The sequence below is a fragment of the Stegastes partitus genome, unplaced genomic scaffold, assembly GCF_000690725.1.
Source record: "Stegastes partitus isolate 25-593 unplaced genomic scaffold, Stegastes_partitus-1.0.2 Scaffold275, whole genome shotgun sequence".
NCBI lineage: Eukaryota > Metazoa > Chordata > Actinopteri > Pomacentridae > Stegastes > Stegastes partitus.
Window position 1 is genome coordinate 486,693 of NW_007578006.1, and position 26,263 is coordinate 512,955.

Sequence of the window (26,263 nt, forward strand, 5' to 3'; positions counted from 1 at the left end):
TGCTGGGAACACAAACTGAACATCATCATGGCTCTCAGAGGGAGGGCCCCATTTCAGTGTAGCGCCGGTTGACATCCCCTCCCCAGAGACATGGAGACCCGCTGTGAATCATCAGTCATATGGAGCCAGCCTGACTTTACTCTGCGACATCTTTCGCTGTGAGTAAAGTGGCCTCTGTAATGCCTTTTTAATGGACGTGATCTCCCACGGCGATTGGTCTAAAAGTAAAAATCTGGATAAATTCGCTTAAGTAAGAAAGAGGCTAAAGGAGACTTTGCATCTTCCGTATAATCCATATTTATCATCACTTATTTTGTCTCTCGTCTGCCGGCGCTGCTTCATTTTCCATATTTTATGAGCCTTCAATTTCAAAAAAACACCTGCGTATATCAATTTATGTACTCGCTGGGCTTCATCTTTGAAGTATTTAAATCAACATTGCAAATGCTGCTACAAAGATGGGTCGTGTGAGGTTTAACGCCATTTAGTAGCATTCGTGAGTTATGAAAGAGGTCTGACAGCCAGCACTTTGATATGAGTTTTCAAAGCAACACCCGACAACAAACGCATCACCAAAGAGGCAAAATCGTCTGTGACTGACCTGTAGGTGCATCAATCAAAACCCCTTTATAGATATTTAATAAATCAAGAGAAATGGTCTTAAAAATATTGACATATGGACAAACAGAAAAAAACAAGAAATGGTGGATATATTGTTTATACCACGCTGTACATAACATAAATCTGACGAATGTTGGCGTACAAGTAATTTTAAATTGACGTGTTTCGTACACCTTCAATCATATATGACCTGTAATTCAAGCAACCGGGCAGCGTATAAATAGACTTGGTGCTCATTTATTGTGCGGAGCGCTGCTTTAATGCCGCTACAACCGCTGCCTGCTGCTCAGCTGTTTGACTCCTCCACCCTCCTGCATTAGCATTTAGATTTCTCCATTCAGTGTAACTTCTTGTAAATTTGAATGCACACACTTGCTTGTGAGCTCAGCGGCAAATCTGTGGATCGCAGGTTATGGAGGATAACAGGAACAAAGCCAAATGCATATTGTTTCGCTGCTTTGATGAACATTCTACCTAAATGTGCACATAGCCTCATAAAACCATCATTTTAGCTGAGTTTGCAGCCATTAAATCATACAGGTCAGTCAAACAGGCCTGCAAAGCCTCATTTGAGCTGCTTGTGTCCACAGTCTTATTCTCTTAGCTTGTAACCAAACGCTGAGGGAAGAAGTGCAGTTTGACCATCAAACTGAGAGCTTATCTTCACTCTGTCGGCTATGATGGTCTCTATAATGGAGGACGGTTTTAGTGCAGGCACAGTGTTGAAGTCATGTCTGTATAAACTGATTGGCATCAGCTGCCTCATTCATTCACCACTATCAGTAACTTCTTCATCAGCTTATTCGCTATAAGCTGACGAGTCATAAGCTGACGGTCTTATCTTGTACTACAGAAAGTCAGTCAGCTTCCTCCATCACCTCTGGTTTTTGTTAAAATTAATTTAAGGTTTAACCCGAACAATTACTGTGGGCTTTTTTTTTTTTTAGCTGCAATATAAAGTCCTACACCTTACAATATTGACTAGAAATAAAGAGTCATTTGCACAGTATGATAAAGGTGTAATGAAATGAATGAAATGAAAAATACTTTATTTATCCCAGAAGGGAAATTCAATTATGTTAATGTTACTATTGTTTTTATGTTTTTATATATATTTGTTATTTTTATTATGTTATTACATAATGCCATATGTCATAAAAAAGAAAATATGAAAGTTGAAATATTTGAATTATTTGTTTTACAAAAATGGGGAAAAAAATTATATTGACATGAACAACATTTGTCCGAGTGCCCCAAGGTTTTACCAATACTGGGAAAAAATGGTGTCTCTCCATACTGTGGATGTTTTTACCACTACATTTGTTTCCGTACTCGTCTCTTATCCGTTCTGTGTAAACACAGCTTGCAGTTCAGCCCAGTTCAGCCAAAAAGTCCCTGCGTTTGTCACGTGACTTTGGGTTGCAGCTTAATCACAAATAGCTTCACAGTTGCATCAAGCACTGCTGATTTTTTTTTTTTTTTTTTACAGAGTCTGTTTAGAGCAAATGTTTTCTGGCAGATTTTTAAAATTAACATATGCAGAGTAGTAAACATAATTAGTTCAAGGTCCTTTAGAAAGTTGTAAATCCATCAATTCTGTCTGTGTTTACAGTTTCGGGCTCTGATAAATGCTGTAATTTGGCGTTTTTGTCAACAGATAGCACGCCTTTCAAACCTGCTGATGGGGATTGAGCCAGGGAGTTAATGAGTGTATATGTTTTTATCAGGAAAATTCAGGTGCCCCTCGTCGATTCTGTGTAGCTTTTCAAAATTTTAATCTCCTTGATATAAGTGTCTCAGAGGGAGAGGGTTGTTCGTTGTTTATCACTGGTGATTAAGACTCCGCCACGATTGAGCAGTCTGGTTAACAGTGCTTATTTTCATTTTTCATTGCACATGAAAGGTCCACGATCAAAAAGCAAGGACAGCTTCATTTGAAAATTAAAGAGACGGCACCCCGGTGTCACCAAACTGGCACTATCCCAGTGTCCTGTTCATTAGTACATCCTTTTCAGGTTCAACTTCCACACTGCACATGCTTCATTTCATGCTCCAAATATATCAAAATTATGTATCTATAAAAGTAAAGATTTCCTTTTTACTCCTGTGCTACATATTCTAGCATCCAGATCTGTAATGCAAGTACTTTTCAAAATGTAGTTTTTAAATGTTAGAAGTAGTTTTTTTTTAGCACCCAAAACTGAATCTCCCAAATCTGAGGTTTGACAATGAGTACAGGGAAAATCCAGAGTAGGACTTTAGATATAATTATGGGATGTTTGAGCTCTGAGGGAACACTACAGCCTCCAGTCATTTCTCTTACATTTGTCTCCTCTCATTTCTGTTCTGCTGCTGCTTCTCACATCTGACAGACTGTCTGTATCCGTGTCATAGAGACGCAGCTCTCTTCATCTGTCTGTAATTTTAATCTGTTACATCTGTCTAAAGTGCGAAAGTGAGGAGAGCTGAGTTTGGCTGAAATATGTCAGGATGAATGGAGAACAGCCTGACATGGAGCTATAAGAAGGACAGAGACAGATTTTAAAATAGTGGTGATTTGGAGAAGTTGGACAGTAAGACCAGAGAGGAGGGATGGGTAGTAACATGCGACAGAGGAAGATGTACAGTCGTCCTCAAATGTATTCATACCCTCCCATTAAAGAAGGAAAAAAAAAAAGCAAGCATGATGAGACCTGTTAACAAATATTTTGTTGAACAACCCTTTGAGCCAATCACTGCAATCAAGTGTTTTCTGTAACTCTCAGTCAGACTTCTGCACCTGTTGACAGGTATTTTGATTTTGACCCACTGCTCATCAGCAAGGTCCTCTAATTTGTGCGGGACAGTTTTTTTGTTTTTTAAAATTATTCTTTTTACCACAATTCAAAAGCAATATTTCTTATTTCCCTAAATTACAATTTAGCAAATTTTTATTTATTATTACTTTTTTCAGTTTCTAGTTATTTGAGTGACTTTCTTTTCTTTAATGGAAGGGTATGAATACATTTAATGACGACTGTAGATAGTGAAGAGAGCAGATTAAGCAAGCAGAGGGAGAGCAGGAGGGATCAGACTCTCACCCTGACTGGGTGCGTTAATTAAGCTTTCAGTGGTGATCCGGAGGGACAGTGGACAGTGGTGGGACCCCTGCAGCCCTCTGCCCTTCACTCAAACCATAAACATGATCCTCAGACCGTGGAATATGGGTTTGTGCAAATGTGGCTGTTTCTGGTTTTGCACCAGCTGGTGTCTATCTGTGTGCATGTGTGACAAGGCTGCATTTTATGTCACAAAGAAAACAAAACCAACAATAAATGTGTCCTGCAACAGCAACAATACTGTCTCTCATCCTGATGTGCTTGTTGCTTCAGCAAGAATTACTTCTGGTGTACAATGACTACATTTTTCATCAAATCACTTTTAAAAATTGTAAAATATTCTGACAAATACTGTGCAGAATCAAAAAATTGGCACGGTTAAGTGAGCTAAATTTGGCTAAAAATATCTATCTAAAAAGTAATTTCACTTATTATTAGTAATTTTGAAGCATCACTGTACACACAAAGGTTTAAACACACCATTATTTAAATAACAAAAATAATAGGAGTAATTAATTTTAGCATGTTTTATAGTTTTGCTGCTTTACATGACTTGTCTTTTTACCCCTTGAACCAGGACATGTAGGAATGGCCCAATTTTTACATTTGCGCAACATTTTCTTTATTATAAAGATGTCTAACTAATTTATTTCTCCCTGCCCAATACATTAGCAAAGCAACTTCAAAACACTGCACACAAAAGCCACATAAGGTTTTCATAATATTGCAGGTTTTCTGCTGTGCATGCATTTGTGTGCAATGTGTGATTCGGCTTCAATCTGCTGTAACACATCAGCACTTAAATGTATTGATGGGACTCACCTACACAAAAATTGAAACTTACCATTTTTATATACATCAGCAAATCAATTTTTATGATTCTATAAAAGGACTGTAGTGCTGCAGTACATAAGGCCTACATTTTGAATTATGATCAGTTTAAAACACAATATTCATATCTGCTTTAATGTTTATTAAGTAAAAATATAAAATTCCACTTTAAAAACAGATGATTGCAATAAATAACAGCTGAGCAGAGAGATGAAGATAAAAATAATCTACCTCTGGGATTTCTAAAACCAGTCTCTATCTTAATTACTTGCGCCTGTAAGCACCATTACATTAGTCAGGACTTTTCTTACATTGTGTAACGAGGCTTTTTTCACACCCCTGAAATCCTTCACCGGGTGATGCAAGAATGAAGTGAGCGAAAGCAAGAAAGGCTCAGTGTGGCCTGCAGCCCTCTGATCACACTCCTTAGCAGATAAAAATTTGACTTTTATACCAGAATAACTTAAATTAGATGACAACATTGGAAAACTGAAATTCCATTACCAGCTGTGGGATTTGGCTGATTAGCCTGGCAGGAAGGTACACAGCACGTCAAGTTAATGAAGTTATAAAACTGGAAAAATTGCAAGTGTGTGAGTTGATTTTGTTTTTGCGTGTATGTGAGGTTTTCAGCAGCGTCTAATATTGGTATTTTCTCCCACACTAATACAATTTGCCTGAGAGCTGAAAGGAGCAACATGACTCACTAATATATGATTTCTGAACCGAGACACTTTAAAGTGGTTTCATCTTCTGCTCACTTACTGTCTCTTTTGCTTCTTCCTTTCTCACTCTCCAACATTTTTAACTTTCACTCCCCCACCTAGCTCACTTTAATTTAACTCTGTAGTCACCTCAGTGTGCCTCCTTTAGTGTCTGGTCTCTCCCCTGGGGTCTTATACAGCCAATTATGTTGTTATTTAAAAAACTGATCCAATCAGCAGCTAATTAAAGAGATAATTGGAGAATAATAACCCAGGCTGAGGGGAGGGAAGCTCAGGAATGTGGCAGAGCTGTGAGAAGTGATGGTTGAAAGGTGGACTGCAAATGGAAAAGACAAAGCAGCGATATGCACGAGGAAATGAGCGTGGTGGAGAAGAATGAATGGAGCGTCGGCTGACTGGTAGAAGAGCAGGTGTAGCAGGAGGAGAAAATGAACAGCAGTATGACAGACTGAGATGAAAGTAGAGATTGATGAAGTTGCTGATAGATGTGACCTGCTGCTCATCCAGCTGTTGCCACGATCCAGAGGCAGCACAGCTGGTCATGATGCAACAGAGAGGAGGAGGGAGGTGATTGGTTAGAATGTCATACCTGCATCTCTGAGACAGATGATTCAGAGTTTGAAAGAGAATATGAATGCAATGCACTGCCAGGGTCGGTTTCCTTTAATGCATTTAATGATGCGCTTAAAAAAAATGTTTGTTTGTTTTCTTTTGAAACCGCTCTCTTGTCTGTAAGCCAAGTATGAATCTGCAGTCGGCATCCAATTAGCAAGCCTTGTATAAAGAAGGGAAAACAGCGGGCCTGACTCTATCCATAGGTACAAAGACATCTACTTAGCAGTATGTCTACCTCACTCATTTGTTTAATCTGTACAAGAACCAAGTGTTCAAATAAGGCAGATTTCATAAACTTTGCAGAAACTGGTTAACTGTTTTCCATTCATCATGCAAATGTACAGTATACCGAAGTGAGGACACCTCAGTGCAAAATCACATAAATATCAAATTATTTCAAATTCCAACACCTCTCAGTAATTGCGTTATTTCTAAATTGCAAATAAAATGTTTAATATTATAAACAGTGAATAATTTAGAAAGAATTTATTGTAAGCACAAGCCTCTAAGTAGACACTCAGTATGACAAGAGTGCACCTGTGATCACAATTGAGTACACCTGGAATTTTCAATTAGTCTAATTGCATGGGCATGGTTATAAAACGACCTTTAAATGTCAGAACTTTCTCAGTTTTGAGCCAGTGTGTCTCTTTCCATGCTGCATCATGGCTCCGCATGGAAAAGAACTGCTAGAGGAATTTGAAAATCTGATTGTGAGCTTTTAGAAAGATTGAAAAGAATTCAGAAAGATCAGTGACCAACTAAAAAACAGGCAATACGCAAGAGCAGCAGTAATCAGGAGGTATAGAACAACCATAGTACCACCAATCAGAGACACCACTGCCATAGACAGTGTGCTATTTTCACATTGTAGCTCTGAAAAAGACATGGACCAGTGCTTCAGACTTTACACAGTCATTATAAAGTGGAGTTTCTGTGACAGCTCAGAAAGTGTGGAGGACATTGAACAACAGGAATCTCAAAAGACAGTACGCAAAAAAACAAGAAAACTTGCTTGCTCTTCAGCATTTAACAGAAAGATTAACTTTGCTAAATTGAACGGAAAGCAGCCTGAGGAACACTGGGAGCACATTCCTTGGTCAGATTAGATCAAGCCAAATTTGTTTAGTTCAGATGGGGTCCAACATAATTGGCATGGCTGTGGCCAAGACTACTGCAGTGAATGCATAGTCCCGACAGTAAAGCGCAGAGGCAGGAGTGTGATCATAGGGAGCAGCATGAATACAAAAAATGTTGAGGAGATGGCATCTATAGATGGCACTGTGAATGCCTGCGGATATACCAGAAATACTGGCTGACAAGATGACTCCCAGTCTGCAGAAGCTTGGCAGAGGAGAAATATTCCAGCATGATAACCATCCAAAACATTCTTCTAAATAAAGAAAAGAGTGAAAACTCTGACCTGATCAAGTATGTTGAGAATCTGATAGAATAAGGGCTGGACCTGAATATCCGAATATTTGGTCATTGTGGTGGTATCCGGATAGCAGTTTTGATATTTGAATATCCACCCGCTACACATACACCCCTCCATAAAGTTGGTATCATCCATGCCAAGGAGGACTGAATCTGTCCTTGAATATAACGATGGACATACAGACTAGTTAAAAATAAGAAATCTGAATCTTATAATGAAAGATACTGACTTTTGTTGTATCAGGTTCCTGCTGTGGAGCCTGTATTTTTGATGTGGTAAATCTAAAGTGATTTTAAAATGTTAATTTTATACAGGAGCAAATAACCGACTGTTCAACTTAGAATTTGACATTTATTGACATATGTTGCACAGGGTTGTCCTCACTTCTGTTGTATACTGTAGTTCACATGTAGCACATACATGTCACTCTGCTTTCATTCTGCTTCTAATATGATAATAACATCTTCAGTTCAGCTTCTGTCAACTTCAGTCAGACTAATCACTGTTGCTTCCCGCTTCAGTACTGAGCACATCTAAAGCACCTTTTGGCGTCTCTCTCTCTCTCTCTCTGTTGACAGGTGGAAGAGATCCGGGGTTTTATCGAGTCTCTGGCAGAGAAAGTTGAAGAGGTGAAGAGGAAGCACAGCGCTATCCTCGCCTCGCCAAACCCTGATGAAAGTAAGGCTGTTTGTCTTTTCTCTGTCTTCTTGTTTAATTCTTTCAAGCGCAATTCTCTCAGGGTTAAAAGTTCTACAACCTGAGACATTCACAACATCTTGCTCTGCAGTATTCTCATTATGACAGGACTGAAGTGCCTCAGGAGTTCATGCGGTTTGGCAGTGGTTTTTCTCTGATTGACAAGTTGCATTTGTATCCTTTGGTTTAAAAATATTGTACAGATGAGTGACATTACAGGAAGAAACACTCAGGGCATTTCCTTTGCAGAAACATTCCCTATGAGGAACTACTGGTTCTCAATTTGCAATGCCAAACATCACTTCATTCACAAGTTGAGACTCTGGTATCAATATTAAGGTGTATAATTCAAAAGATGTGAGGACTTTATCAGTGAGAAAATGTAGCGCTTTGCTGATTTTTCCCAGTGGGATGTTGTTTCTTCCAGAGGTTCAAAATTCGCTACTAAAGTAAACTGATCTGAACAAAAGTCTCTGCAAAGTTTATTCCTTTGACAAAGCTCTTAATTTACCCCACATGTATGGCAAATCTCTTCGAGTTACTTCAAAGCCAGAGTTAGAGCCTGTCCATCTAAGACCTCAGATTAATCCAGCCGAACATCTATGAGAGATTTCTCAACAATGTGGTTCAAAGTATTCTCCAGTAGTCTGACTGACTAGATGTAGACTGCGGGTATAGACCTACTATTGACCCCATATTTAACTCATCCTTCTCCTCCCCTATTTCCCACTTTTAAAATCAACAATGTCTAAGCAGAAATCTACATGCTGATAATGACATATTTTGATGAAGATTTGGACCTTACAAGTAGGCAATTCTGCGTGGTTCTTTTAGCAAGTGGTTATAAGGTCTACAAAGAATATGTGATCGTGCACGTTGGTCCGTCACCTTTTCATTTCAAGCAACGTTCAACCAAAACAAGTTTCCCCCACCTGACACTATTTTGCAGGGGCACCATCACTACACCCTGGGCTGCACAAGATGTTTGTGATTGGTTTAAATAAATATAAACAAGCAAGAGTGTTTGTCCCCTATAGCAGAATGATGATAGGGCGTAGCCAGACTATTCTTTAGTACAGACATAGCACTGTGGCAACAGGTCTGACTATGTGAAGGTAACTGTCCACCATCATCATTAACACATCAAATGAGGGAATACGTCACTGAAAAATGGTGTTTGTCCCTCCGGTGGAGTCCAATAGGCTTGTCGAATCTATGTCAAAGAGCAGTGAAGCTGTTCTAAAGGCCTAACAACCTTGCATGTTAGTTTTTCCTCTAATTAGTCACTCAGGTGTTTTTAAAGGGATGATTCATCGTGAATTCGCTGATTAATTCAATCAGGGGATGTTACGTTGTCCGAGCCAAGGCTGACCCTTTAGCACAAGCCTATCACTGATTAATGATAACATTAATGTTTAATTCTGCAGTGACTCGGTAATGAGTCAGAGAGGCTTTTAATGAAAAGTTGAAAGAGAAAAAAGCCAAAAGTCACAGTTTCATATGCTGTCTAATGTACAGCAGAAGCAAAAGCCTCATAGTAGTGTCAGATTGCACTGAACAAAAGGAAGAGAAATGACTCCGTAATTCTGAAGAAAGTGAAGACATAAAAAACAGTTTATCACAAAAGCAAACAGCCTGCCTGTGGATGGACACTGTAATAGAAGCCAGTGGACCTTGTAGATGTTCAGAGCTGACCTCTTCACCGGTCAGTTCTCACTGTCCCTTTGGGCATTTATGCTCTCTCAGTGAAATTTCCTACACTCTTGTTTGCCCATTTTTCTCCAATTTCGCACTTTGCCTCTCCATCATTTCATTCTTTAGTCCTGTCTTTACCTCTTCAGCTTCTGTTACCACCATCTGCCATATTTCTCAGGTTCTCTCTCTTCCCTTCGCCCATTTCAGCCACGCTCCACTTTGCTTTTGTTCAGTCCGTGCTGGATACTACAATCCATCTTTCCTCCTGTCTTTCTCCTCCTCCATCTCTGTTCTCTCACACCTCTTCCTCTCTCATTTATGTCAAGGCATTGATCGAGACCCCTGCTCTCACGAGGGGGATGTAACTCATACTTGTAACACCCCTCAATCCCTTTTCTTCCCCCTACCTCCCACCTACCTGAAAAAAGCATCGATCTGCTTACAGCTGCAGGCATCAGATGAGCCCTTTAACTAGCCAGAGAGTGCAGATGACATACAGAGCAGAGCAGCAACGAGTCAAGGTGTTCTGTTTAAGATACAAATTCTTCCACAGGTCATCTCCTTCGTGACCGAAATCAATTCTGAATGTGTGTGTGCGCCCGATAAAGGTAAAAAAAATAAATGCACATCAGACAGCGGTTGATGTACAGTAAATGTCAGGGTTGTTTATTACAGGGAGGTCATCCTGTTCTTTGCTTTCTGCCTGTTGCATTGTGGCCCCAATAATGTGTATAATACAGTTAGGAAGCTCCTCTGTTGGCCAAGCAGGTACTTCTGCTATAAATCAAAATCATATACTTGGCATTGAATAATACAGTTTGTTTGGAAACACAACTCTGACTAGATTACGCTTCTGTATTTCAAAAAGTACAGCAGTGAAATGTTCACATTTAACGTGTGCTCACAAAGGTCACTGTCAGTGTTTTTCATTACTTTTCCTGACAATATCTGCTCCTGGCTACAAAAGCATGATTAATGTTTTTTTATGGTTATGGCTAGACAAGGTGGTTTTGCTTATGTACTTAAAATATCAAAAAACCAGGGCGCAACGTCGATAGTCATACTGCTGGGTGATACCTCTGCACAGTGAACTAAATGCTAATATTGGAATGGTTACATGCTGATATCAACCTGAAGTATCGATCACTATGTTAACCATCTTAATTAGAATGCTAATACTAGCTTATATGATTAATAATATTTCTGTCATAATCATGATGGGAATGTAATTTGTTTTGCTGGTTACTGATCAGAAACCCAATTGCTGGACAAGCTCTCATGTTGACCTGATGATGACACTAGATGTCAAAAAAGTGATTAAAATTCACCTTGATCTGGACATTTTTTACTAAATTTTACTTCCATCCACCATCCAACTGTTGTTACTGGTTAACTTTCCTTCAAAATGGCCACTGTGTGCGGGGACATAGCACCTACAGACGGGTGAGCAGTTAAATGAAAACCTTGGGGGATCTGGTGGCTCTGTTACACTGCGGGGGGCTTTTTCCTGCCATGATTTGTCTCTTTTACAGTGAAGAGTCACTGCAAATCAATACAAAGTTGCTCTGAGTGGCCATCTTTATCCTGTGATGAAACATTTCTATCCTGATAAAATGGAAGTGGTCTGTTCCAGGATGATAATGATCCCATTCACAGGGCATGAGGGGTCACTGAATGGTTTGATGAGTTTGAAAATGATGTGAATCATATGCTGTGGCCTCCACAGTCACCAGTCCTCAGCCCAAATGAACACCAGTGTGAGAGTTTAGATCAAAGCACTAGACAGCGTTTTCCAACACCATCATCAAAACACCAAGTGAGGGAATATCTCCTCCAGTACAATCTAAAAAAAAAAAAAAAAAGTTTAAACTGTTTTTAACTGTAATTTTTGAACAATTTGCTGTTATTTTACAGATTTTCCCAATTTTGTTGAATTACAAATAACAACTTAAGAAAAGAGAAGACAGGAAGGAGACTGAAAAAAAAGATTAATTTACATGTTAACAGTAAAAAAAGAAACTATCCAAAACTGTTCATATCAAAAATCTGTATTTTTAGAAAAGATTATTTGTGTTTTTTTATATTTTTTTGTCACATTTGACTGCAAAAAAATTATCGCAGCTTTTTAAAAATCATGACTTGACTGGTATCTGAAAATAAAAAGAGTATATTAAGAACTGAAAAATGGTTGATAATTACTTTTTTAACTGTTATTTGACATATTTCCCCAGTTTTGTTCAATTGTAGGGAATATCTAGTAAAATTAAATCATACAATCACAGACAAATTAATTTGTGACTGTTTTAAAACTACCAAAATGCTCAACAATGTCTACATCAAAAATCTGATTTGTAATTTTGCTCCTTTACAATGTGTGACTGTGAAATTAGATAGAACTATACTACACTGTTCTACTGTTATTAAATCAGCTAAAAATACAATAACTTTACTGATATGCTGTCAGATTTTCACCACTTTTAATTAGATTTTTTTTTTACACTGTATAGTTTCAGGGACTTTTAGAAATACACCAAAGACACTCTGAAGCTGTTCTACTGACATGTAGCTACCCAGCACCTTATTAAGACACATCATGTTGGTTTTTCCTTTAATTTCACACCCGTCTGTATTTGATGTGTTTTTTCCCCCTGAACGTGTCTCTGTCTGTCTGCAGTGTGCAATGTGCAATTCTGACATTTGGTGCTTCAGCTTGTACTGCAGTGAGTCTTCAAAACTAATTGCACGATGGCATTTTAATGTGAAATCCACTGTGGGATGTGAATTTATTGGAAAGTTATTTGAATGTTGGTCACACGAATAGCCAGATTAGTCTTCTGTCATTTTAAATATATACTTATATGCAGTGAATCTAGAAAATCGTCATTTCTTCTTTCTTATATTCAACTCATCTCATTGCTTTATTGTCTGTTCTTCTTCTGCTATGACTTCACAGGCTGTTCCTACCATCAAATCATACTTTGAGTTTCCTCTTCTTTTCCCCTTCTGGCACAAGTATTTCTTCACAGTAGATTCTCATCTAATTCTTCCACTCTTCACTTGTTCTCCCACATGAAAACACATATAGATATTATGTAAATAGGTGCTACGACTTGTGTGTGATAAAGAGAGCGGGGGTGATCCCAGCATCGTTTGTTGTCTCTCCAGTTTGCAGATAAAGAAGGTAATGGAGGAATCGTGGGAAATTGCAATGTGATTTGTTGCTCTGTTTTTTTTTTTTAGCAAAATCCTTTCACCACTCTGCTTACAATGCGAGGCAGAAAACCTCCTGTTTCTATCGCAGTTCATCAGTCTCATAATCGCATCGCCTCTCCCCAGCCGCCACCCACCTGGCCAGCCTCACGACCCCGAAACCCCCTCCTCGTCCTCCGCCGGCTGTGCTTTTGTGTTTGCTGACTGCGATGCTTCCCGGTGATCTCCACGGGGTTAATTCCAGCCCACATGCGGAGCCCCAATTAATACGCACACACACATCCTGACACACATGCAGCCGCGGCGTACACTGTGTTACACGTCGTCCCATAGCGCTGTTTATCCACCCCTCTAAATGAAGCATAGCAAAAGTACACCGGGGAATTGCAATATACCGCCGTGTTTTTTTTTTATTCGAGTGTTTTCATCGCAGCGTATAGTAGTAGCAGTTTGCACAACGATGATAGATTGGGTCATCATCAGATTATAATGTGTATTGAACCTTTGTTCCTCATGAGCACATTCCTCTAATGCAGAAAGGGGAGAAGCAAATGCATTTTAGAAACATGATTGAATTCACGTTTTACGTCAGATAATTGCGTTATTTGTTTTAGTTTTTTTAGTGTTGTTTGTTGGCCCTGTGCAGCGCTGTTTCTCATTATTGTGACCGATGAAACAGAACTTGAAAGATTTTATAGCAAAAGGTCAAAGGTCAGTAATGAATGTTTTTCTGAAAGCAGCATCCGTGACTTTTAAACTTAACTACTCCCAGGAGGGTGTGAGGTTTAGATGCGGTTAAACACAGCTTTTTCCAGAGTCAGAGGTATTAAAAGCATCTTGTTTAACCAACATTAGAGTAGTGCAGTGTTGGAAAAGAAGTCTTTGGGATATTGTGAGCTATTTTGTTTTCTTGTAGCTGTTAGTCAGATTGTGGCTTCCAGAAACGAGGACAGTTTACAGTGTTAGATACAAACCATCTCTCAGTTTCTGTCGTCGAATATCTTCAACTGCTTTCCCTTTTTTAGAAGCTTAAATTTGTTTGTTTATTTATTGCACATTAATCAACATTGTACAATGTAAACGCACCCCAGTTAGCTAAATTAAGCTAGTTTTCATCGGTAGTCCCGATAGATCATCACATACACTGTAAAAAGAAACAAAAACGTAAAAACCAGGACACATATGACAGCAAGAGATATAATAAAAAAATTGTACATTAAAAAAGAAAAGTTACTATATGTATCGCAAATACAGTGTCCAGCTGTTACTTAACAGTTTTCGCTACTAATATAATACTAAACACCTTTAAATGACAGATTTATATAAAATATAACAGATCGTCACCTCAGGAATAACAGAAAAATACTGTAAATATACTAGGAAAAACAATCTGTAATGTGACGTAACAAAATCTCTTTATTTCAGAATTTGAAGACACCATAAATGGCAAAGCTTGAGAAAAGTCAATTATAAAGCAGACATTGTTTGTGGACATTATTTACAGTTATGGCCTATTTTTTGTGGGAAAAAATGTAAGTGAATACATTATTTGAGGGATTTTACAGTTTATATTCTGTAATCCAACAAAACAAGGAGAAAAAAAAAGTGAAATAATAAATTGTTTTTAAAAAATACAGTTAAAAAATGTTATAACATTTTCTTTTCTGGCTGAATCTGTTGAGTTTTTTTCTGTAGCATTACACATCTATAAGCTGTGGCAAAATGGATGCTTCTATTTATATATTCTACTGATCAGTTTATCATGTTCTTCAAGTTTGTCGGATATTCACACTTGTTTTCCGTAAGAGATGACTGTAGATGTTTACAGCAGATAAGCACGAAGCATTAAGTTCAGTGCTTTGTGAAGTTTATATCTGGTATACTTTACCACTTGGATAAAGTACAACGTGTTTACTTGCTTTCCTTCTGTTTTCTGCTGCCAAGGTCAATGACACTTGAATAAAAATACTCATCAAGTATTTGCTCCTTGACATATTTCTCCACGTCTGTACTTAGAGTGCATTTTACAAGCTGCGTGTCAAATCGTAAGAAGAAGCAGAAGCACGGCACAAAGAAAATAACATTCAGCCCAATTTTTCATATTTCTCTCTTTTACTGCGAACACTAAATCAATAACAATAACTCACTGTGAGTAAGAGGGAGGAAGTGGTGTCTCTTCATGAGGGGACCGGGGGGTACTTCCACCCCTAAAATCTTACTTTACATTCCTGTGCCCCCCCCTCCCCAGGCCTGTTTCATTACCTGAAACTCAAATATCCAAGTTTCAGTGAATGCTCCTACAAGTGAAAGCACTATTAGACGACTGTAACAGCTATGTGTAGCAGCACCCGTCAACTGTGCCTCCGTCCATAAACAATCAAAATGCAAACTGCAATAAGAAACTAAAGAATGTGATTCCTTAACTCTCATACTAACCGATATATCAACTTGCCTCTATGTTGAATCATAAAACTCTTGAAATGTAGTTATGGTTTAAGTTTTTGTGTTACAGTCCCAAGATTTTCAGTGATCACCTGATGAAAAGTTTCTGGAGGCTCTACTGGAGATGGGGTTCACCCTGGACAGATCACCTGTACACCTGTAGGCAATTTTAAGGGTCTATTATGCTTAAAAAGAACTTGTTTATACCGCTTGAGGAAGTTCAGGTGTCCTCGGCTGCCTTTAACGTCTGCATGTTAAATTACTGTGAGGTTGACATGTTTGTCAGGTGGTTTGGAGAAGTACAAAAGTTGTGAGACACACACATCTCTTTCTTTCCCAACCAGGAGGGGATTTTTTTTTCAAATGCTGTTAGGAGATACAACAAGCACTTAAAATGTGCTGAGACCTATAAAGTGTTTGGATTCTGAGAGGTAACCTGAGCAGAGATCGTACACTGAGATGAAAAAGGTTGATCTCAGTGCACTTAATGCGCCTTCCTCATTTGTACATAAAACCGTATGAGACAAGCAGGCTGGTGTAAGGCCTCGTAGAGCCGCTACACTAACAGAAAAACATGAAATATCAAAGTTAAAACTGATGCAAATTCTCCCAAATTCATGTAAACAAACTATTCTCCTCTGTCCATTTAACTGTCTTTTGTGACTTGATTTGCTCCAAAACCAAGTCCACAGACGGCAGGTTAATTCTGAAATGAGAGGATAAATGGAGATATGGGTTGATAGCTGTTAATAACTGCACCTCACAATGAAGCATAAAATCACTTATCTGCACTTAAATGCAGCACTTCTGAGATCCTGCCCTTTAACACTGATACTTCAGAGTTTATTTAACAACATTTCTCAGTCTGTTTTTCCAACCACTTAGTGTTTGCGCCCTCTGATGCCTCAGCCTCCGGTTTCTAAAGAGCACCTTTCCTCTGACTCTTAAAAGTCATCAACTCGCAGCCCTGGAGATGCTTGTTTTAATTGCAGCCTGTAAGTGTTACTATTTCTAGTGTCAGATTTTGGCTGAGTGTGCTCCCACCCTCGGAGCGCTGTTTGCCAGAGCTCCTCCGCCCTCGACCAAAAATTGAAAGTGTTGTGTAAGTTTTCTGCCTTCTCTTTATTCTGGCTCAGCTGTCTTTTTCTTTGTGCTCCTTTATCAATCTCCGTTTCATTTTCTCTTACATCGCCTTCATAACGTCTGAGCCGATGTGGTGGTAAAGCCATTGCAGACGTGGCTTTGTACTGTGAGAATAATAATATCCCTATATGAAAGTGGGGTTAATGCGAAGTGGACGGTCATGTCCAAAGGCTAACGACACACAAAGAGACAATGGAGGTCAAAGCTAGTTAGATAAGCCATTCGCACAGGGTTCAATTAGTTAAACTGCCCTCTGTCCTCTTTGACTCTTGAGCCAGCAGTCAGCGATGGCATGCAGGGTGACTGCTCTGATGAAGATTACAATGTCAAGTGTTGGGAGGCAGGAGACGATTTCAAAGTGACAGTAACATCGCCGTGTTAACTCACAGCAACCCTGCTTGGAAGATGTTGCAGGAGAAAGAGAAGTTGTAAGAGAGAAGCAGGGTTTGTTAGAAGAGATTTAATGAGAGTATGTGCTCTGTGGTGAGTGGACCCAAAAAGAGATGTCATGTACTGCGTTTCACTGAGAGTGTGTGACACTGATAAATATTAAGCGAAATTGCTTTCTAAGGTTAAATACTTTCTTGATAAATGTGGGTTATCATGTTCATGGCATGATCATGGATCATCCAGCATGCATTAAACTTTAGTTAACCTCAGTCTCAAGGTTGTGGATTCTAAGGACTGGCATGATGGGGTTTTTAATAACCCTCAACGTTGAGATGTTGCTTAAAAGTGTGATCCATTGATCAGTCATTGCATATATATGGCTGCGCAACACAGTGGTTTGGTGGTTGGCACTGCTGCCTCACAGCTCAAAGGTTCTGGGTTTGTCCTCCATCCTGGGATCGTTCTGTGTGGAGTTTGCATGTTCTCCCTGTCCCTACATGGGTTCTCACCGCATTCTCCGGCTTCCTCCCACAGTGGAAAACATGCTGAGGTTAACTGGTGACTCTAAATTGTCCACAAGGGTTTATGTGAGTGTACTTAGTTGTCCTGTGACAGACTGGTGACCTGTCCAGGTGTAGCCTGCCTTCGCCCTGAGTCTGCTTGGATATGCTCCAGCCCCCATAAACCCTACAGTGCATTAGGCAGGGTATAAATAATGGATGGATGGACATCGGTGGCATTGTTGGAGTCTTAATGGATACCTTAAAAAAGAAAAAAAGGAAAAAAACTATTCAACAGAATCAGAGCACGAGAGATTTTGTTCTTTCTTGTCAAAGTCTGGTCTGCTTGAAGATGTGGTGCATTATGTGTCAGCTGATGTCGTCTCGAGTTGCTCGCCTGAAGCAGAGATAAGAAAAGGGCTGCAGGGCTTCAGCAACTTTGCTTAAAGTGTGCTAAAGAAAGTCATCTTTCTTGCAGCCAATTTTTGGAACCAAACAAAACATTTATACATTGTTTTTTTCACATATACAGTTGCAACAACTGTAAATAGACTTTGACTTAAATTCATTATATTGTCTTTCCCCATTACTGGGCAACAGTGTCGTTGTCTACTTCTTTTGTTTTCAATTTCTTGTGTTTTTTTTTTTTTTCTGTTTAATGGCTGTTGGTCTCATGCTGTCCAACAGTGTTGGAAATGAAATCTATGGAGATATTAATAGTGTTGCATTGTGGTGGTTGTATGAAAAGAGCCACAAATAGTTGAATAACAGATTTTTAAAAAGAGCCAGAAAGAGGAATTGCATGTCTCCTTCCTGTCTCGCGTTTACATAAAAAGTTACAAGAAATAAAGTGAATTAGAGACATGCAGGGGGAGGAGGAGGTTTTTGACACAATCTGAGCATCCATCATGCAGTTTGGACTGGAGCTGCAAGTATTAATCCATTAGTTGACAGCTACTAAATTAATCTGCAACTCTTCTGATAATCAATTAACTGGTTTGAGTGATTTTTTAAGAAAAAAAAAAACAACTAAATTCTCTAATCCAAGTTTCTGAAGTTTGAAGTTTATTTTCTGGTTTCTTTATTCTTCTACGACAGCAAACTAAACAACTTTGGGTTGTGGACAAAACAAAACATTTCAGGACATAATCCTTGGCTTTGGGAAACACCAATCATCATTTTTAATCATTTTCTGACACTTTCTAGACCAAACAACTAATCGATTATTTGAGAAATTATTCAACAGAATAATCATTATTTGCAGCACTGGTTTGCACAGATCATATACAGAAGTTCATAGCCAGGATTTTAAACAGTAAAACCTGTACACCAACAATGGACAGTTAAGGATGAGCAGGTTTGTCTTGTCTAAACTCTTCACTCTCTCGTATGAATACAGTAGTTTAATGGTTAAACGTTATCTGTGCTGCCAGTTACCGGTGTTCATGCAGTATTACTGGAGAAAGGCAAATGTCAGTAATGTTTGAGTGATGAGCTCAGATCCTATCTCTCTCCAACATCAGACACCTGGACTCTAGACGATCAATAAGTGCAGCAAACACACAGAAGACTGGTAATACATTTACAGAGAGTGCAGAGGGAGAAGAGGAGAGACTATGAGATGAAGAAAAAGATAAATAACTCTAAGTTAAAGATTGGAGCAGTAACAATTGACCGTGTGTTAGAGAGGAGGAAACTGAGGCATCTTAGTTGTCTGTCATTGTCATGATATCCTGACACTGATAAGACACTCACACACTGTGTTCTAATAGAAGTGGATGAATGCTGCTGTTGTAGAACCAACGTTAATGCAGGATCAAAGCTTAATGTAGGAAGGAACCTGGACGTTCAGGATGTTTATCTTTAGTCCTGATAATATGCTTTTATCCACATATGTCTGATGAATGATGCAGGCACAGCACCATCTTGATCTGCAGTGGAAGTGAAATCAGATCTGGTCTCCTCTCAAGGGCAGTTGAGATGATGAGAAATATGATTCTGCAAAGCAAATGCCGGAAATACCCGCTGCAAGATGATGTCTGTTTGCTTTGTGATGCCCAAACCTAACGGAGATTATATTATGAAGCTGCAGGAGCAATGTTACAACAACAGATTTGGGTTAAGGGAAAAGTTCTGCTTTTGGAAAATTGTCACTTTTTTTGGTGAGAAAAGAAAAAAAATCAATACCATTCTAGTGTCTGTGTGCTAAATATGAAGCTTGGCAAAAACACTGGAAACAGTTAGCCTGGCTCTGCCCCAAAACACAGAATATGCCTCGCAGCACCTGTAACTCTCACTAATTAACACATTGTGTTTTGTTTGTTTAATCTCTAAAAACAATGTAGAAGCGTCAAATCGCTGTTGTACGGTGGTTTTGTGCCAGGCTGTTTCTTGGACAGGAACAGTTGCTCGGCAACCAACAAAGACTCCAGGAAGTTACTAAATAGTCCTTCACATAACTGTCCTTCAATTAAAGACGAGCACAGAGTTTCCTTTAGGATTTGTACATCTGTAACTTCCAACATGTTTAAACACCCAGAAGAGGAAACCATCATGTTTGGTAAATTGTTTCACTTTGTGGTTGTTGGTTTGCAGTGAAAAAGGTCATTGACCAGGCCACAGGGACTTATTGGAAGTTTTTTTTCCCCCTGAAGGCATAAAGTTTGTCACAACTGATGGATAGATTGCCTTTCGTTGTCATTCAAAAATATACACAAAACAAGTTCACATTCAAAAAAGGAAGAAAAAATAAATGAAATAACGAACAAATTAAATAAAGCCACTATACACAAAGTAAAAATAAGCCACTAGACATAAATACTGTAACTAGTAAGAAGGATAAAGGCTCACAGGATGCTGAGGTACAGAATCAAAACCAGAGAAGGAAATTCAAACTGGCAAACTAATCCAGAAACACACAGGTAGGCGGGGAAAGTTCAACAAACCAAACAGCAACATGAAATGCAAGGTTGATAAGGAAATGAGGTGGAGAGGAGAGAGCGCAGGTGACTGGAGTGCTGATGAGAAATGAGAGCTGTTATGTGGAAAGGTGGGGCAGTCAGTGATGAGAGAAGGAGGCAACGTCTGGGGACATCTGGTGGACAGGTAGAGAAAGGCAGGTCTGAAGGAAAGAGCACAACATGACTGAAGACAGCAGCTGAGAGGAAGGTTGTTTTAACATTACCTGATGAACACTTATCTGCATCACATGGAGAGAAAAAAAACATAGAAAGCCCTAAAGTGAAGCCTCAGACATCCAAGTAGCTTCTGGATGTGTTTTGCTCATTTCACATTTTACCCACTGTGGGCTTATTTGTCGCTGCAACAGAAAGTTCTGCACCTCCATGGAAGCAGCACAAACTGGAAGTAGAGAGAACTCAAAAATGTCTATTGAGATATATATCAAAGTTAAAATGCCAGTAATCATAAAAAAAGGAAAGTATTAAAAGTAGAATAGATTTGATAATTTATTTGTCCAAGTGCCTCCAGGTGTTACCAATACTACCAATACTTGCGTATTTTACTATTATACTTCCTAGCTAATCTAAGCACAGCCTGCAGTTCAGTCCAGTTCACCCAGAAAGTCTCTAAATTCTAGGACTGTTGGTTACTACCGAGTTAGTCATGGCTTCTTAGTAGGCTGAGGGACACAGAACCTGTAGTTTTTTACAGAATCTGGTCGATGCAAATGGTTTATTTTTGGTGAATGTGGACATGAAAGTGATTTTGATTAAACATCACAATTTTAAGCTCTGATTTGATTGTCTTCCAACAGAATGGCACGTCGGCTAAAATGTTTTACAAATGGGATAATTCTTTTCTGTGTGTTTTTTTTTAAACATAACATGCCTTTTAAACTGACTGCAGGTTTTGGGGTTCAGAGGGTTGGAGAGGATTGGAGAGGGTCAAATTTAGACCAAAAATGTAAAAAAATAAAAAATAAAAGAAAAAAAGGTTGTGTTTAACCACAGGTGAAACAACCTACAGCATATGAGGAGAAGCATGAGTTAAGGCAGCGTGCTGACTTTGCACTTGCTGGTTCATGTCAGCTGCTTCATTCATGCTCTCATGCAGGTTTGGAGTGTTTGTTACTGGTGCCAACACTAGAGGTTTTTTTCTATTGTTGATTTAACACAGATTACATTTGAATCATGTATGTGTTTGTTAATTAGAAATGATTTCCTCCAGCAGGATCCTCATGTCCTAAGTCTCAAATGGGCTGCTCTGTTTAAGTGTCTCTCACTGAAATTGGCAAATGCTGGATGAGCTTGTGCTTATCTGGCCTGCTTTGTGTTTGCATCGTTTCAGTCATTCTGGTTTAATTTTGTCCTGGCAAATTGAATTTGTTTCACCCACTGTGGGAGTAGTCACATTCAACAGCCTGCAGTGGTGCAAAGTGCAGCCCAACCAATACTGGATTTAACCCCCTGCACTCCAAGCACTTTCTGTCACATTTTTACTCATTGTGGGCTCATGTTTCACTGCAATATTAATTCCTTAACCTCTTTGGACAGAGCACCTATCCCTAGAAGTAAAGAGGACCCAAAAATGTCTTTTTTTTTATTGGAAGTATTCCACAGCTGTAGTGCCATAAATCATTTTAAAAATATATATATATACGGTTGAGTATCTCTGGTTATTTAATTTACTAAACATTTTAATATACTTGAGATTACATGTACATTTATCTACATGTCCATAGGTGATGCCAACACTGAAAAGAAAAATGGTAACTCTATATATTATACTACTTACATACTTGTCTCTTATCTGCTCTGAAAAGTCCCTGAATGTTTGTCACAAGATTGTTGGTCACAGCTGAGTCACTAATATCTTCTTCTTTGTTGTTTTATAGAATAGAATAGTTAATATGCTTTATTTTGGTGAATGTTTAAAATAGTGCATGGAGGATAGTAATTTGATGTATTATCTTTTAATCTTACGTTTGGTTAATTTTTAGAGCTGCACTTCACACACAGTATGTTCAAGGACCATCAGTAAGTTGAAAATACATTTCTGTCTATTTTTCCAGTTTCTGGCTGTAATAAATTATACAATTTCTGCATTTTTTTGAAAGATAGCATGCCTTTCAAACCCACCCCAATTACCTTGAATCTATTTCTCTGCTGGGCTGCAAGGCGGATCAGTGGTTAGCACCGTCACTTTGCAGCTAGAAGGTCCCCAGGTCCTCCGGGTTCTCCGGCTTCCTCCCACAGTCCAAAAACATGTTGACATGTTGAGGTTAATTGGTGATTCTAAATTGTCCGTAGGTGGGAATGTGAGTGTGCTTGGTTGTCTGTATGTAAGTATGGCCCTGTGATAAACTGGTGACCTGTCCAGGGTGTCAGGCAAGTCAGCTGGGATAGACTCCAGCCCCCCCCATGACCCTAGTGAGGATTAAGCGGTGTATAGATAATGGATGGATATTCTCTGCTGCATGCTATTATATTATCTTAAAAGTCTGGCTGTTTAAAGGTTCTAACTAGAGTAACATGAGTTTGAATCTTATTCAGGACTTCTGTGGCATCTCATATTGATCAGTTCTTTCACGGTGCTTCCTGACCTTCTTCTCTGAGCATTTTACTTGCAACTAAAGGCAAAGGGGCCATTATTATTATTATTATTATTTTATTTTATTTTTTTAGTATTATCCTTAGAAACAAATGCATTTATCACATTGGAATAAATTTCCCGCCCCATTTGTTTTATCTTCCTCCAGCTTCCAGATTTCCCCTCGTAGCGTCTCTCTCGCTCCCCATCCCTCTGTCACTCTGAAACAATCCAAAGCTGGCGAGAGGACCGACTGCACACATCGCCATAGCAACACAGTCTTAATGATTTCAACAAGCGTGACCTGAAGATTCCATTTGAGAACGTCTGGGAGAGGGATGGAGTGTGAAGCCACAGCTCAATTGACTCCTCAGTTTTGCCCTCTAATTTGCTTCCCTCTCACTTCTCCCTCTACTTATTCATCAGTGGCTGCACTCTTCCTCTTTTCACATAGCCAATAATGAGGCTGAATAGACACTTGATCGGGCGGGTTGGCCTCCTCCGTGTGGTAACCACGAGTGGGAAATCTAATCTAACTCCTTAAAACACATACCGCACACACACACACACACACACACACAAAGATACGCAACATGCACAGCCTAAAACTTTGCCCAGTTTGTGTGTGTGTGTTATTATCTCTGTGATGCTGGAAGCTGACCTCATGGAAGAGGTTACCAGAGGTTGCTATGGTTACACAGAAATGAGAGAGACACTTTTCCACAACCGTACACCTCTCTGAGTTTCTGAACTTGTGCGAACGTGCACAAGGGGACACAAAGATGAACCGAAACAGAAAGGGGGAAAAAAGAAACACCCAGACATCAAAAGCACCTTCCTTTGAAACAGGTAATCTGTGATCTTTAACTGATTTACTGACACTAAGATTAAAGAGAGATTTAAACAGGCAGATATTGTGCCCATATAAAGGAATGATCCCTGTTGATCAGCGTAGTAGCTCTGCTCCGATGAATTTTTCATCTGACCCGTTGTCAATTCTCCATATGCCTGCTTACCAAAGCTTTGCTCTGCTCTCCAATGAAAATGCTGCCAGGACTCTTATTATGTTAAAGTGATAAAACAAACACATTGCTGGGTTGTTGATAATTTTATTCCTTTGCAATAGGGGGAAAAAAAGGATTAAATCTGCCCACCATCTCGCGCTCTCAAAGAGACAAACTTGAGTGACAGCTATTTATAACACGACTCTTTTCGCATTGAATTGGTGGAAATAGTTTTGCAAGTTTGACCTACAAAATTCTTTCAATGTGAGAAACTCTAAGTGCTATATTCATGACAGAAAAATGAGCTTCTTCTCAATGTGAACTCCATTCCTCATGAGGGGTCCCTATTTCTAATGATGAAACAGTCACTCTCAAAATGAGTAAAGCAACTGATCACAGAGAAGCTTAACATATAAACAAATGACAGCCCCAGAGCTTACAATTTATTTTGCTTTCACAGTGTCCAGCTCACTTGCTGACATCTAAAATTCATGTACATATTTATACTTTCAGGATAGGCTCCAGGCCCCCCAGTAAGGATTAAGCAGTGTATAGATAATGCATGAATGGATGTTTATCCTTTTCAGTATTTTGGTAGCAACATTGTCCTAACACATAGAGGAGAGAACCTTTTTTTTTTCCTGATGCATGGCCTCATTAGCAAGAGATACACACTGCAAGGAGAAGGAGGTAAGAAGTCAGTGTCAATCACCTGCACGGCTTCACGCTGTCAGTTATCACATGTACTTTGTATCAGTGCAGCCGGATTCACAATATATTTGCTCTTGCGCACGCACACACACACACACAAACACACACACACACACACACAAACAAACACAACAGAGCACTGGGTATTCATTTTGCCCCGCGGGTCTCAGCCAACCGCCTCAGATCAGCCTCTGACCCTGACAAACACAATGTGTGCTGCATACATGTTTCCACTGGCAGCAAGAGATGCAGCTTTATTCAAATGTATACCGAGAAGATGGTAATGCTGCGTGTTTTTCTTATAAAACTACTTGTGGAAAACAATTATTGTTTAGTTCTTTTTTTCAGAATTTTTCATATCCCCATATTTCAGATACTTGATCTAATTTTTGTTCATTTCCTCTGTAGCTGTCTGATTGGATTTGCATCTCTGGATGTCGTTAATCTATTTAATTTCTTTCGCAAACTGCTGCACACTTTGTTTGTTATGAGTTGCCATTGAGACTGTATATTTAATGTTAGTTCCAAAATCTTGCATAAATGATGAGCCTGGTGATACTTTACACTTTTGTTGGATTATGATGCAAAATGAACCAAAGTGCTCGTGTTCATCATCATCACCCAGTGCAATAATGTGACTCGCTCAGTGAGCCTTCATTTTCACCTATAAGCGAGAGATTAGCAGAAATAAATGGTGATACATTACCACTTTTCATCATTAATGCACTCCACTTATTGCTATCATTTCAACCATTTTGATATCCATTTTTCTTCCACATGTGCTTCTTGTAGTCCTGAGAGAAAAGGTCTTTCCTAAGATTTCTTTTCTGTAATTACTTGCAAATGATCCTGTCTTTGAGGCACTATTCCCCACTTGCTCGTTATAGATTTTTCACTTGACATTAATTATGTTTTAACCAAACGTATGTGCAAATGCTTCCTATTACACTGTCTTGCGAAACAATGCATAGAGATAAAAAGCGATGCAAGTCAAGGGAACCTTATGTCCTAGAATTTATTGTCGCATTGAGAAAAAGAATTTCCAAAACATATGTGAGTGGTTTATATCGTATGATTCACACTGTTTCCAACATTTCTGCGTGGACAGCAGGAAAAGGCTCTGGCTATGCAATAGATATTTGTTGGAAGAATAAATTCAGTGTTGGCTTTCTATTCACAGAATTTATTGGCAAAAGGAAAAATATAAATATCATCAGATTCAACCTTGAAATATTTGAAGCTAGACTTCCCAGTGGCAAAGGAGTTGCTAACAATGTAATTGTAATGTCCCATGTTGCTATCAAATAAAGTTAAAATACCTGAAAGATACTTCAATGAGAATATGCATGCCTAACCCTTTACAACCAGACGTCAAATATAAAGTCAAGTCACCACTATTTATGTAGCACATATCAAACAACATTACAACAACAACAGCAATATTATATTTTATACCTCAGTTATTTAAATATTATGATAAAGACCCTGAAATATTACATAAATACAACTTTAACTGACTAAAGTTAAGATTCTATAATATTAATACAATATATACATTTACCTGAGTAATTTAGGTAAGAAACTTAAGATTATA

The 26,263-nt window shown here is 38.9% G+C and overlaps 1 protein-coding gene across 1 annotated transcript in view; it reads left to right on the forward strand.

Moving 5' to 3' along the window:
- Positions 1-26,263, forward strand: part of LOC103357831 (syntaxin-1A) — a 54,225-nt gene that overhangs the window by 2,170 nt on the left and 25,792 nt on the right. The window contains exon 3 of the mRNA XM_008282551.1: positions 7,907-8,006. Within this exon, the coding sequence (XP_008280773.1) occupies positions 7,907-8,006 (100 nt within the window). The remainder of the gene's footprint in view (positions 1-7,906; positions 8,007-26,263) is intronic.